This window comes from Cherax quadricarinatus, unplaced genomic scaffold (assembly GCF_038502225.1).
Source record: "Cherax quadricarinatus isolate ZL_2023a unplaced genomic scaffold, ASM3850222v1 Contig2874, whole genome shotgun sequence".
NCBI classification, from domain to species: Eukaryota; Metazoa; Arthropoda; class Malacostraca; order Decapoda; family Parastacidae; genus Cherax; species Cherax quadricarinatus.
Genome location: NW_027197900.1, coordinates 37501 through 52767, shown reverse-complemented (window position 1 = coordinate 52767; position 15267 = coordinate 37501). Strand labels below are relative to the sequence as shown.

The 15267-nt window shown below is 40.4% G+C and overlaps 4 protein-coding genes across 4 annotated transcripts in view; 2 read left to right on the top strand and 2 right to left on the bottom strand.

The window, feature by feature from the left end:
• Nucleotides 1–316: 316 nt before the first annotated feature.
• Nucleotides 317–1555, top strand: LOC128699759 (cuticle protein 7-like; the record flags this gene model as incomplete). Its single annotated transcript, XM_070081486.1, has 2 exons — nt 317–443; nt 1040–1555. Coding segments are annotated over 2 exons (415 nt in total), but the record flags the coding sequence as incomplete, so codon positions are not given.
• Nucleotides 1556–3758: 2203 nt separating this feature from the next.
• Nucleotides 3759–5807, top strand: LOC138851931 (cuticle protein 7-like). Its single transcript, XM_070081487.1, has 3 exons — nt 3759–3773; nt 5095–5280; nt 5410–5807. The coding sequence occupies exons 1-3, from the start codon at nt 3768–3770 to the stop codon at nt 5749–5751; spliced, it is 534 nt and encodes a 177-aa protein (XP_069937588.1). The 5' UTR covers nt 3759–3767; the 3' UTR covers nt 5752–5807.
• An 847-nt stretch (nt 5808–6654) lies between these two features.
• Nucleotides 6655–8660, bottom strand: LOC128699758 (cuticle protein 7-like). The gene is made up of 3 exons (XM_070081484.1): nt 8558–8660; nt 7687–7794; nt 6655–7095 (listed from the first exon to the last, which is right to left on the bottom strand). The coding sequence occupies exons 1-3, from the start codon at nt 8561–8563 to the stop codon at nt 6826–6828; spliced, it is 384 nt and encodes a 127-aa protein (XP_069937585.1). The 5' UTR covers nt 8564–8660; the 3' UTR covers nt 6655–6825.
• A 4748-nt stretch (nt 8661–13408) lies between these two features.
• Nucleotides 13409–15267, bottom strand: part of LOC138851932 (cuticle protein 7-like) — a 2229-nt gene continuing 370 nt past the window's right edge. The window contains exons 2-3 of the mRNA XM_070081488.1: nt 13887–14072; nt 13409–13755 (exon numbers count right to left, since the gene is read on the bottom strand). Coding sequence (XP_069937589.1) covers nt 13432–13755; nt 13887–14072 — 510 coding nt within the window. The 3' untranslated portion in view covers nt 13409–13431. The remainder of the gene's footprint in view (nt 13756–13886; nt 14073–15267) is intronic.

Here is a 15267-nt window from a genome sequence, read left to right as displayed (position 1 = left end):
TATTTTACGAATTTTTACAATACAAAAATGTTGATTTTTCAGACAAGATATCCTGTGTTATATATACTTGATGATATATTCATAATTTCTATTTGTAATGCACGTATATATAAGTATCTCATAGCGCACATTGAAAGGGACCTGGGTTCAGTCTAAGGCGAAACGAGGCTTGCAAAAATATCTCCTTACACATGCTACCTCTCTTCTCCTTGTATCCTGGGGTAGGACGTGAGGATTTGCGGTTTTTTTTTCTTCAGACTGCTTCCTGTGTACCACTAAAACTAAAATATTTTGGTTAAAATCCATTATGTTATAGTCGGAATACCTATCTTCTTCACCAGGTCATTCTTGTACTAACTTTGGCTGCAGCCGCTGTGGCAGCACCATCTGGACCACCATACGGATTCTCACCATCATACAGACCAGCACCATCCTACGCATCGGTAAAGAAACCCTGTTCATACTCACCTATTTCTGGTTATAGGGGTCTATTCACAGCTCCTGGCCCTGCCTCTTAACATGGCTGTTACCTGGTTCACTCTTATAGCTTCGTAAATACTATCATTCCTATAGTTTTGTCGTTGTTTGGAGTCAGCCTTTTGACCATTCATGTGGGATTTTGAAGCCATTATGCAATAAAAGCATCTTATTTATTTTTAATCTTAATTTAATTATATGGCATTACATAACAGTACATAACGAAAATTATCATATATAAACTTAAGAAGCTGTTGATAGTTATTTAGAGATGAGCTTCAGAATCTGTGCATGTGCATATTGAGATGCTGCAAGAAATTTCAGTGACGTCGATATATAAAATTTAAAAAAATAATGTTGAAACGTATTGTTATTAACACACAATTTTGAGAGAAAGCTTTATATGAAGGTTCGGTTCACCTTGGAATGATTGATACTGGTCAGAATGGACCACAATGTCGTTTATTTTTGTCATTCCAAATTGTGGTTCAGCTGTGAATTGTTCAAGCCAGGGTATTTTGATTACATATCTTAGCTAGTTATTCCATTTTCTCCTTGGTAGGGTCCAGCACGGTACAGCTTCGACTATGCTGTGAACGACCCTCCCTCCGGCAACGACTTCGGTCACCAGGAGTCTCGTGATGGTGACCACACTCAGGGGTCGTACTACGTGCAGCTCCCCGACGGTCGTCTGCAGCAGGTGGCCTACACTGTCAGTGGTGACTCTGGCTACCTGGCTGAGGTCACCTACCAGGGAGAAGCCAGATACCCGACCTACCAGCCAGCCTATAGGCCTGCCCCAACCTTCACTCCTCTCCAAGCCTATAAGCCCATCCCAGTGTATGGCTAAAATTTATTCATAATTAAGTTGCTATACATATTATATAGAGATGAAATCAACCTTACATATGACAATTCACATCAGTGTGGGAATATTGATTTGATTAAAAAATGATATTTAGGAAAAATCGTCAGTATCTTTATTGTGTTAAATAAAAGATTCAATACTTAATTATGTTTATAATATATCTTGTTACTGTGTGTTTTCAACACTTATTATCATTAAAGTGATTTAGTGGGCAGAAAAGTTGAGCACAGGATGTATTCCTTGAGGTATACTCAGTGTATATATGCAGAGAATATACTTTAAACCCTATTTTCAAGATTGAGGTATTCTTGACTGCTGGTGTACAGGTGACATGCAGTCTTAATGACCCTCGTGAAGTAAATACGGGTGGCATGCAGTCTTAATGACCCTCGTGAAGTAAATACGGGTGGCATGCAGTCTTATTGACCCTCGTGAAGTAAATACGGGTGGCATGCAGTCTTAATGACCCTCGTGAAGCAAATACGGGTGGCATGCAGTCTTATTGACCCTCGTGAAGTAAATACCCTCGACCCTGTGAAGTAAAGTACGGAAGTGGGTATGCAGTCTTAATGGCCCTCGTGAAGTAAATACGGGTGGCATGCAGTCTTAATGACCCTCGTGAAGCAAATACGGGTGGCATGCAGTCTTAATGACCCTCGTGAAGTAAATACGGGTGGTATGCAGTCTTAATGACCCTCGTGAAGTAAATACGGGTGACATGCAGTCTTAATGACCCTCGTGAAGTAAATACGGGTGGTATGCAGTCTTAATGACCCTCGTGAAGTAAATACGGGTGACATGCAGTCTTAATGACCCTCGTGAAGTAAATACGGGTGGCATGCAGTCTTAATGACCCTCGAGAAGTAAATACGGGTGGTATGCAGTCTTAAGACCCTCGTGAAGTAAATACGGGTGGCATGCAGTCTTAATGACCCTCGTGAAGCAAATACGGGTGGCATGCAGTCTTATTGACCCTCGTGAAGTAAATACGGGTGGCATGCAGTCTTAAAGACCCTCGTGAAATAAATACGTTTCGCCCATTTCTCCTGCGGCAGACTTGTTCATTCGGACATAGTGATGACCGACTAAGGTAAACATACATCTCTCTGACCTTGTCGAAGTTCCAATAGATCAAAACGGTGTCTTTCGTAAGCATTTACTAAATCCTTTAGATATAGGAACCAAGATTACATAAAAAAAAAATATTCTGGCAGTATAATAACCTATTGAAAGGAAGCAATGAGGGCTATTTAGATATCTGCAAAAATAGCCCAGATACGGTAATTACCTGGATGACTCACATAAAATCCTCTCAAAATCATAGACGACTCTTTGGATATATAAATTTGTTGCACAGTGCACACGACGTTGTGTATAATTTCCAGCTGGTGTATTTTCTATACACCGTAGACTACATACTATTATTTATCTAAGGTATTAAAACGTCCAGAAAAGGGAGGCTGTTTTTCTCCAGTCGTATTTAAACCTAATGTGGAATGATGTAGCTTTCTAAATTATGAAAATTCAAAATTTTGTACATCAGGTTATTGGAAAATGTTTATAGTTAATAATAATAATAATAATAATAATAATAATAATAATAATAATAATAATAATAATAATAATAATAATAATAATAATAATAATAATAATATCTTTACTTACTACCAGTACATGTACAAGGTATACAGACCATAGCTGACATCAATGACATACTACTATATAGAAAGTCCCTTGTTATGCTGAACATTTCCCGCAAATTAGGTCAGTTTTGTCCCAGGATGCGACCCACACCAGTCCACTAACACCCAGGTACCTATTTACTGCTAGGTGAACATGGACAACAGGTGTCTTAAGGAAACACACTGAGGTCCAGGGGTCGATCCCTAACCTGGGATCGACCCCGGACATCAGTGTGTGCAAGCTGAGTGCGACAGCAATCGATTATATATTAAATGAAATTGGAATGGGTGGAATACCTATACTTAGTCCACTGTTTTGCCTTAAGAACTTGTAAAGACTGTACAAATTAATAATGTTAGTTTGTTCCTGGCATATCCTCGCTCAAACATGTATAGAAATTATTCTATACATATGCATGTTCATTTTGGTAATATATACATGGTTTCCGTCAATACATGAGTATACAGAAGCATGCATAGTCTAGCGTAGCTCTGTGGTTGATGTCCGCGTTGCTTGGTCAGTCAGGTTAAGCAGTGTTGTGTTTAACTTGTGTAGTTGTGTGTTTATTGTTATATTGGAAGGTCGTAGCTCTCTCAGGAAAGGGGCGTGGTGACTTCTGTAGGAACTACAGTAAACACTCCACTCCTCCCTCCCTCCAGCACTCCCACCCTGGGAGAGGCTCAGTATATAACTCCACAGCTCTGGTCAACATCATTCATTCTCTCGTCCCAGCAACAACATGAAGGTGAGATGCCACTGGTACACTATTTTTACCCTCATTTTTTTCGAATATATATATATATATATATATATATATATATATATATATATATATATATATATATATATATATATATATATATATATATATATATATATATATATATATATATATATATATATATATATATATATATATATATATATATCATTCTATCATGCTAAGAAAGTAGCATGTCTATGCCACATCCAACAAACTTAGCAGACTCTTGGATGTCACTTCTGCCAGACTCCTGCTAGGCTTCACCTTCCTCTGGGAGGCTGCATTACCAGCTGGTGTAGACATAACTAAACATAAACTTTGCCAGATGGACAATTATTACACCTTGAGTCATTATGCTCTGCTCTGTGCAAAAAAAGTCGACTACCCACAGATGTTTATTTTATGTCAATATATTTTATCCACAGAGGCATATTACCAGACATTCCGGAAGAGTGTCATGCTTTTAACTCTTGTAAATAACTCATGACAGCTTAACCTTATCTAAAGTTAATCATGATGGCTAAAATATTAAATATTATAATAATTCATGAACATATATAAGCTTTATTGTATTCTTGTAATTTAGTTCACGTCTGCATAAAAAAAATTCATTGTTAATGTTACAGAAAGATCATAAACTTGTAACTCTCATGACTCCAGGAATAGTGATACCACGACTGCATACAGATCACGGAACGGGTGGGGTCTGAACTCATGGCAAGTGATTCGTAAAAATCAGAGGCCAGTACGTTAACTGCTCGGCTAGCTGGCTCTTATAAGATTCATCCAACTACGTATATTCGTATAAACCATAGAGAGGTTAGCATGGGTCACAACTGTGACCACAGACGTGGGGTTCACCTGTAAAAACCTCCATTGATGATCACAGTGGTGACCCATGCTGACTTCCATATGGTGTGTAGAAATATACCTAGTTAGATGAATCATAATGGAGACAGCTGGCCCAGTGGTTAACGCCCGGACCTATGACTTTTACGACTCGCTTGCCATGGGTTTAGTCGCCACCAGTTCTCTAATTTATTTTAATAAACTTGTAAATAGATTATTAGCATGTAACCTAATTGCCTCTCAGAACAAAACCCAGTTCCTGGATCCATTGTATCCCTCTGTAATTTTTAAACTACCACCAATGGTGGAATGGAACTGGGAGACTGCCAACCTCAGAATGGGTATGTGGTGCCTGCCACCCTCCCAATGGTAATGGGATGCAAACTAGAGCTGTTAAATCAACATTCTGGTCGTCATCAACAGAAAAAAATATATTTGTCGTTTCTTAACACAGGTGGTACTTGCTTTAGCCATGGTGGGTGTCGTGGTGGGTGTCCCACCACAGTATGGTTACTCTCCTGCCCCACACTACAGACCCACTCCATCCTACCCTCCTGCACCAACTTACAAACCAGCTACATCCTACAAGCCAGCTCCCTACCATCCCACTCCATCCTACGGACCATCCCCGTCCTATGATGTAAGAATATCTATCAGTTCACTTAATATTTATATATCGAAGTCGTGAAACATGTTAATTTTGTTTAAATATAATTTTAAGGAAGATAATAGTCATATTCTGTGATAAGTGATGCTACGATTATTCCAGAGTCATCCTCGGTACGATTTCAACTATGCTGTGAAAGACGACTATTCCGGTAACGACTTCGGTCACCAGGAGACTCGTGATGGCTACAACACCCAGGGGACTTACTACGTGCAGCTCCCAGACGGTCGTCTGCAGCAGGTGACCTACACTGTCAATGGTGACTCTGGCTACGTGGCTGAGGTCACCTACCAGGGAGAGGCTCAGTACCCTCACTACCAACCATCCTACCATCCTGCTCCATCCTACAAGCCTGCTCCATCCTACCATCCTACTCCAGCCTACAAGCCTGCTCCATCCTATCATCCCACTCCAAGCTACAGTCCCCTGCCAGTCTATGCATAACTGTCATACTGTATTCACGTCCTGACATTATATTTGTCAATAAACTGTGAACAAGCTATGAACCTCTTTTAGCCCCAATATAATACTTTCTGTCACATTTATCTAGAATGGAGAGGTTAATTAACATTACCCAATCATTACTCACCCACACACCTCACCACCGTTCCGGTTCCACCCAGCCATCACCTAACCACCAAGTTCAGCTCCACCCATTCATTACACAAACACCTCTTTTCCAGTACTGTGTACTGATGGCTCAGTTAACTCTGACAACATTCATGCAGCAGCTGGAGTCGACCTCTGTGCATGGAGCTTCACTGACAAGTATTTAAATGCGAGTGTAGAGATTAGCAAGAAGACGGTGGGCCGAGTATTTACATCTAAGTGATCAGACACAGGTACAGAAGAGCTTATATTGGGACAACTTTCCACTCAGTATAGAGCTTTATCATGATTTGATAGAGCTATTCTAAAAAGAAAACCTGATTGTTTCCTTACAAGAAGTTCTCTTCCAGTACACATAAACCTATATCAGTGCAACTTACATTTTCACTTTTAATTCACAGTTTGTAGAGTCTTGATCGTGGTTTATAGTGGACTGTTCCTTCAGCACCAAAGATAAACAACAGTTTTGGTATTTTTTTTAGGTGGTTGATTAATGGAGTTTAAAGTTCGTCTAATACACGAGGGTCATTAAGCTGCATGTCAAATGCTCATAACTAATTAAAAATACTAACTCTTCAAACAGAGATTAAAATAAACTCTAACCATACACAGAGACATATACTTCACTATGTATATCCTGTGCTCAGCTTTTCTATCCATTAACCATTTTTCCTGAGAATCAAGTAATATTGCAAACAATAACAAGCAATAACTAGGTATATAAATCATAAATAAATATTGGATCATTTATTAAAACAATTATTATAAGCTTACAATGCAAGATTTTCCTTAAATATGATTTATTTTTTGGCTAAACTCAAAATTTCCATACTGACCTGACCTGCCTAATGTAAAGGTTACTTGTGAATTCGATTCTATATAATCTGCATACTAATCCATAAATAATTTTTAGCCATACACTGGGATGGGCGTGTAGGCTGGAGCAGGCCTATAGGCTGGCTGGTAGGTCGGGTACCTGGCTTCTCCCTGGTACGTGACCTCAGCCAGGTAGCCAGAGTCACCCCTGACAGTGTATGCCACCTGCTGCAGACGACCGTCGGGGAGCTGCACGTAGTACGACCCCTGAGTGTGGTCACCATCGCGAGACTCCTGGTGACCGAAGTCGTTGCCGGAGGGAGGGTCGTTCACAGCATAGTCGAAGCTGTACCGTGCTGGAGCCTACCAAGGAGAAAATGAAATAACTAGCTAAGATACATAATCAAAATACCCAGGCTTGAACAATTCACAACTGAACCACAATATGAAATGACAATAAACGATGCTGTGGTCCATCCTGGACCCTTATCAATCGGTCGAGGGTGGATCGAACCTTCGTGTAAAGTTTTCTCCCAAAATTGTGGCTTAGATGCATAGTGTTTTAATATTATTTTCTAAACTTCGTATATCAACGTCACTTAAATTCTTCACAGCATCTCAATCTGCACGTGCAGAGATTGCGAAGTTCGTCTCTATACCTGGAGTATACCTGGAGAGAGTTTCGGGGGATCAATGCCCCCGCGGCCCGGTCTGTGACCAGGCCTCCCATGTATAAATTCTCAAGTTCATATACTATTACATATTGGCATGGAAGTATATTAAGTTCAATAATAGAGAACATATTTTTGTTGTAAATCTACCAGAAAACTCGTGAATGGTCATAACATACCCCATTCTCAATGTACGAGACTGTAACAGCAAGCTAAGAGGCAGGGCCAGGAGCTGTGAATACATCCCTATAACCAGAAATAAATATAAACAGTATTACTTTACCGATGCGTAGGATGGTGCTGGTCTGTATGCTGGTGCTGGTGAGAACCCGTATGGTGGACCAGATGGTGCTGCCACAGCGGCTGCAGCCAGAGTTACTACAAGAATGACCTGGTGAAGAAGATAGGTATTCTGACTATAACATAATTCGGAAGGTTCTCTAAACTGCGGCATCTCTCACCGATCCTTTTGAGTGTAGGCATTGCGCTTCCCACCTCCAGAAGTGTAACATCTCCACCCATCCTTCAGAGTGACTCACCAAATCGAAAGAACATGATTAAAGGTAAAGGTAGGTAAGGTATGACGGCGGATTTGAGAGGACTTGAGCTAGAGCACACCACAGCTACGCTGGTGTGGGATTCGTCTGTTAAAAAAAACTGCTTTTGTGGTCACAGTGGTGGCCCATGCTAACACATTTATGGAGTATAGAAATATATTTAGTTTGGTGAATCTTTAAAGTTCAGTGATTAAGCACATTGGCTTGTGAGTGTTTAGAGCTCGCCTACCTTGGGTTCGATCCCTACCCGTGACCACAAACTGCGTTTGTGGTCACAGTAGTGGCCCATGCTAACACATTTATGGAGTATAGAAATATATTTAGTTTGGTGAATCTTTAAAGTTCAGTGATTAAGCACATTGGCTTGTGAGTGTTTAGAGCTCGCCTACCTTGGGTTCGATCCCTACCCGTTCTGAGCTTCATTCTTCAGTCCGGCTAACCGGTGTCCCCCGAGTCCCTTCATAAATACTACCTTGTTCACACTGCAAGACCTTATTGCTTCTTTACGATATACTGTATTAACTTAGTACAGTATATCGTAAATTAAAATTCTTTCGAAAACTTGTGAAAAGTTTTTGGGGTAACATAAAGCTTTACCTTCATGGTTGTGATGTCGACTGTGGTGTGCGGTGCCGAGCCATGCTACCCCGCTGCTTATATACCCTTCAGAGACCTCTGGGCACGTCGTGATACCCAGCACGCAACAACTGGGTTAAACACACAAAAATTTTTTTTAGGAAAGTTGTGGTTAAAGAGTGAAAATGTGGACTGAACCAATAAGATCAAATGTATAATAAATGGATCACGCTTGTGTACACCTGACACATTTTTACAGCCCCTCCGTATGTTTCCAACACTTAGTAATCCTACCAGACACATTCTTTAGCCTCTCCATATGTTTTCATAACTTTGTAATCCTACCAGACATTCTATAGCCTCTCCATATGTTTTCATAACTTAGTAATCCTACCAGACACATTCTTTAGCCTCTCCATATGTTTTCATAACTTTGTAATCCTACCAGACATTCTATAGCCTCTCCATATGTTTTCATAACTTTGTAATCCTACCAGACATTCTATAGCCTCTCCATATGTTTTCATAACTTAGTAATCCTACCAGACACATCCTTTAGCCTCTCCATATGTTTTCATAACTTAGTAATCCTACCAGACATTCTATAGCCTCTCCATATGTTTTCATAACTTAGTAATCCTACCAGACACATCCTTTAGCCTCTCCATATGTTTTCATAACTTAGTAATCCTACCAGACACATTCTTTAGCCTCTCCATATGTTTTCATAACTTAGTAATCCTACCAGACACATTCTTTAGCCTCTCCATATGTTTTCATAACTTAGTAATCCTACCAGACACATTCTTTAGCCTCTCCATATGTTTTCATAACTTAGTAATCCTACCAGACATTCTATAGCCTCTCCATATGTTTTCATAACTTAGTAATCCTACCAGACACATTCTTTAGCCTCTCCATATGTTTTCATAACTTAGTAATCCTACCAGACATTCTATAGCCTCTCCATATGTTTTCATAACTTAGTAATCCTACCAGACACATTCTTTAGCCTCTCCATATGTTTTCATAACTTAGTAATCCTACCAGACACATTCTTTAGCCTCTCCATATGTTTTCATAACTTAGTAATCCTACAAGACATTCTATAGCCTCTCCATATGTTTTCATAACTTAGTAATCCTACCAGACACATTCTTTAGCCTCTCCATATGTTTTCATAACTTAGTAATCCTACCAGACACATTCTTTAGCCTCTCCATATGTTTTCATAACTTAGTAATCCTACCAGACATTCTATAGCCTCTCCATATGTTTTCATAACTTAGTAATCCTACCAGACACATCCTTTAGCCTCTCCATATGTTTTCATAACTTAGTAATCCTACCAGACATTCTATAGCCTCTCCATATGTTTTCATAACTTAGTAATCCTACCAGACATTCTATAGCCTCTCCATATGTTTTCATAACTTAGTAATCCTACCAGACACATTCTTTAGCCTCTCCATATGTTTTCATAACTTAGTAATCCTACCAGACACATCCTTTAGCCTCTCCATATGTTTTCATAAATTAGTAATCCTACCAGACATTCTATAGCCTCTCCATATGTTTTCATAACTTAGTAATCCTACCAGACACATTCTTTAGCCTCTCCATATGTTTTCATAACTTAGTAATCCTACCAGACACATTCTTTACCTCGCCAGATTTTTTTTAAAGGAAGTAATCCTACTAAACGCATTGTGCTACTCAGTTTGTCTTCGAGACTCGGCAGGAATGCGTCTTATTGCAGAATGTTTTGCTAGACACATTCTGACTTTTTCAATGTTTTTCACATTCAGTAATGCAAAACAGAGATATGCATGATGAATGGACACAACAATAAGTCACTATCTCTCTTGGAAACGAAATCTTTTTCAAGTTTGTAGAGAGTATATGGGGAACGTGGGTTATAATAGGCAGGGTGACGACCGTAGGAGTTTTAGTTATCTGTCGCCTGAGTGGCTAGTTTACTAAGCACTCGCGGCTCATCCAGTGAGTGGAAGCGCAAATTACAGGTTTACAGAGGCTACAATTGGTCTTTGTAACATATCACTGAGCAGTGTTACATCACAGAGAAGGAATATTAGTTATTTTGTACTTTAAAACGAATTTATGTAGTTGTACACAGTACAATAAAGAACACAATCTGAGCATGAACGAATATCTGGGAAAAAAGTCAGTTCGTCGATGTTGCCAATTTAGACGAGTTTGGAAAGTTGAGAATTCATTTATTCCTGAATCTTTATAATGGCATTTGTTTTTAAAGTTGATCCTAATGGTTTCTAGTTACATAAACAGTATTCAATACTATTTATATGATGAAATAAGACACATGTGCTACACTTAGGTATGTTCAAAGTTTTTGTTCAGTTTACGTTCTTCAGTAGCTGTTGGAACACAGGGCCGTGAATTTACAATAAATCATTAGATAAATATTAACATTGAACTCGTGCAGCAAGCTTCTCCAGTCGACTACAGAGGCAACTAACATACTGGAAACAGATGAAGATACGGAGATTTTGAGGTGGACGAGGGAGACCTATGAAGAAGACCGATTTGTTTTAATTTTTAAATTTAGTAAATACGTATATATATAAATCGTCCTCATTAGCGTTAGCTATTCTGGTGACTATACGTAGAATTTGTGAGTTAACATTTCCCTAAATCTTTTTCTCAGTGTGGTGCAAAGTTTCCATACAAAGCAGTTCATGCTACACTGTGAAATGTGTTGCTCAGTGGTTTAGTTACTGTGAGGTTCTCCGATGACTGGCCATGAAACATCCCAGACGTGAACGCCTTTCGAACCCCTCTGGTTCTCGAATAGAGATCTACGAGAGAAAAGATAACAACCCATCCCCGTGGCTTTAGGACGCCATCTGTGAGTTGTGGGGTAATTTACCCCGTGGAACTCTGACGGTTGAGGGATGTACTAAAGCGCAAGGGACGACCTATTTAGTGGTCGGGATTTTAGAGGGGACGACCAGCGTACTATAATGACGAGTACTGAAGGTGAGGCTGCTGGATGCAGTACTTGGAACTTCTTGGGTATAAAGATGAAACTAAATGACGTATTGGCCCTTCTAGGACTCAGATTTGATAGTGGTCCAGGTCTAGTTATGTTTGTCAGTTTGAGAGTTAGTTGAGCATCAACTGAGATTGATACACAAACTCGAAACATCGATTTCTTGTCCACTTTTCTAAGCATTTTACGGCAGTCAGTTTGCAAAAGTCTGTTGACTTGTCTATTTTATATTTTTAACCTCTAGGGAAAATCATTATAGTCCAAAGTCTTCCCCAGGACGCCACCACAACAGTCGACCAACGCTCAGGTATCTATCAAATGCTAGGTAACAAGGAAAGTAGGTGTTAGGTGACTTGTCCATACGTCTCACCTCGTTCAGGATGCCACCGACAGCAACCTACTTAACACCCAGATAACACATGCATCAGGTGTTAGAAGACTCGCTCATTTTACCTATATTTAACAGGTGATCCACAAGAGCTCTGGTTTCTCCTTCCTGACACATCTGGGGCTGTTTGTCTCACGATTTCTTTGTGCAGTGTCATGGTCAGTCATGAATAGGCACGCCCTTCAAGTGTCATAATCACTGTAATAACAGAATACAATACATACAATGAATGAATGAGAAATATGAGCAACGGTTAGGTATCTATATTCCTCTGTATTCAACTGAAAAAGCCTAAGGGTGTCCCGAAGCTCGATTGCTAGCGCACTCAGCTCGCACACCGGAGTTCGAGTCTCTGGTACGGCTGGAAAACATTGGGGACGTGTTTCCATAAGACACCTGCTGTCCCTGTTCACCCATCAGTATAAAATGGGTACTTGGGTGTTAGGCGACTGGTGTGGGTCGCATCCTGGAACAAAATTGACCTAATTTGCCAGAAATGCTCAGCATAACAAGCGGCTTTCTAAATACATATAGTAGTATGTCACTGATGTCAGCTATGGTCTGTATACTTTGTACATGTACTGGTAGAAATAAAGATATTATTATTATTATTATTATTATTATTATTATTATTACTACTACTGTTTAAGCAAAACGGGTCGGAATAAAGATACCTTACTTGTTAGGGTGCCTCATTACTGGCGAATGGGTGTTGATTCCAGTAAATCAAGCAGCCCTTCCTTTCATTGCTCTGTGTAGAACTTTGTCTTGGTATGATAAAGCTCTACACAGAATGGAACGTTGTTCCATTTAAAGCTGTATAGTCCTTGTGGCTTAGCGCTTCTTTTTTTGATAATAATAATAATAATAATAATGTTCCATTTAAAGTTTGCTCCGGGAACTTGTATCTTTGTTTTCAGATCCCGATTCTCCGTCCGATAATAGCGACACCCAACCACGGAGTTCAAGTTTATTCTCTATAAGGGTTACAATGCGGGGTTTGCAGGTTTTGGGTATTGTGTGGTTTATATGTTATAAAATACTTATTACAGAGGGGGCCACTAGGACACATAGCATGGCTAGGCATTTCAGGCAGACTTAGACTAATTCTTAACATTAAATCCTTACAGATTATAGTATTAAGGCTAAGTGACACGAGTTGGGTGTCTACTGGAAAATCTACAGCAGTAAACTCCGCCTGCTACACGAGTTCAGTCAAGGTCTACTACACCATAAGTACACATTATTGTTGATTCCAGCTGAGGTTGGTGGTTCACAATGTTTGGGTGGAGCTGAGGCGAGTAACGATTACGTGGTAGTGAAGTAAGTTGTTGAGTAATGATTGGGTAATGCTATATGAACTGTCCATTCTAGTTAAATGTGACAGAAATTGTTGCATTGGGGCTGAAAAAGGATCATAGCTTGTTCACAGTTTATTTATAAATGTAATGTCAAGACGTGAATACACGATGACGGTTATCCATACACAGGCAGGGGACTGTAGCTTGGTGTGGGATGATAGGTAGGAGCAGGCTTGTAGGCTGGAGCAGGCTTGTAGGATGGAGCAGGATGGTAAGATGGTTGGTAGTGAGGGTACTGAGCCTCTCCTTGGTAGGTGACCTCAGCCACGTAGCCAGAGTCACCATTGACAGTGTAGGTCACCTGCTGCAGACGACCATCTGGGAGCTGCACATAATAAGTCCCCTGGGTGTTGTAGCCATCACGAGTCTCCTGGTGACCGAAGTCGTCACCGGAATAGTCGTCCTTCACAGCATAGTTGAAGTCGTACCGGGGAGGAGTCTGGAATAATCATAATGTCACTTATCATAGAATGTGGCCATAGTATTTTCTCTTAAAATTATATTGGGCACTATTAACATGTTTCACAGTTACGATACATAAACATTAAATAAGCTCTTAGATATCCTTACATCATAGGACGGGGATGGTCCGTAGGATGGAGTGGGATGGTAGGGAGCTGGCTTGTAGGATGGGGCTGGTTTGTAAGTTGGTGCAGGAGGGTAGGATGGAGTGGGTCTGTAGTGTGGGGCAGGAGAGTAACCATACTGTGGTGGGACACCCACCACGGCACCCACCATGGCTAGAGCAAGTACCACCTATATAAAGAAACGATTGATATTTTTATGTGTTGATGACGACCAGAATGTTAGTTTAATAATAATTCGACCCTCATTCCCATTCGGAGGGTGGCAGGCACCACATACCCATCCTGACAGAGGTAGTGAAAAGATTACAGAGGCACAAAAAGGGTCGAGGGCCTGGGCCTCAAAATTTTGATAGCTAAACTAGTTAAGTGGTAATTCACTATAAATAAATTTATTAATTGATAATAAACTTAATGAGTTTCTTATGCAGACATGAATTTAGTCAAAAATACAATCTAGATTATAATGTGGTTATGAGTTATTTAAAATACAGAATATTTTAGCAATGTATGATATTCAAAAAAGAAATAAGTTATGATCTAATCGAAAATAAGCAAAGTTAGGATATTCCTTTTTTTAGAATGTTTGGTAATATGCTATTATGAAGATGCCATAATATTTCTCGATTATTTATGAGTGAGTTCTCTCTGAATTTAATAATTTTATCGCATTCCAGTGCATGTTGACGCGAGGTGTGATAGTTGTCTATCTGGCAGAGTTTACATTTAGTTATGTCTACTCCAGCTAGTGATGATGACACAACTTCCGATAAATAGTTGTAGCCCAGCCGGAGCCTGGCAGTAGTGACATCCAGAGGTACTGGTAACCCAGCAGGAGCCTGGTAGTAGTGACATCCAGAAGTACTGGTACCCCAGCCGGAGCCTGGCAGTAGTGATATCCAGAGGTACTGGTAACCCAGCAGGAGCCTGGAAGTAGTGACATCCACAAGTACGGGTACCCCAGCCGGAGCCTGGCAGTAGTGACATACAGAGGAACTGGTAGCCCAGCCGGAGCCTGGCAGTAGTGACATCCAGAGGCAATGGTAATCCAGCAGGAGCCTGGAAGTAGTGACATCCAGAGGTACTGGTAATCCAGCCAGAGCCTGGCAGTAGTGATATCCAGAGGTACTGGTAACCCAGCAGGAGCCTGGAAGTAGTGGCATCCAAAAGTACTGGTAACCCAGCAGGAGCCTGGAAGTAGTAACATCCAGAAGTACTGGTAACCCAGCCGGAACCTGGCAGTAGTGACATCCAGAGGTACTGGTAACCCAGCCGGAGCCTGGAAGTAGTGACATCCAAGAACCTGCTGATTTTGTAGCGTGCACCATTGACATGTGGCTCCTCCCTGTGAGATTGATGATAGATGG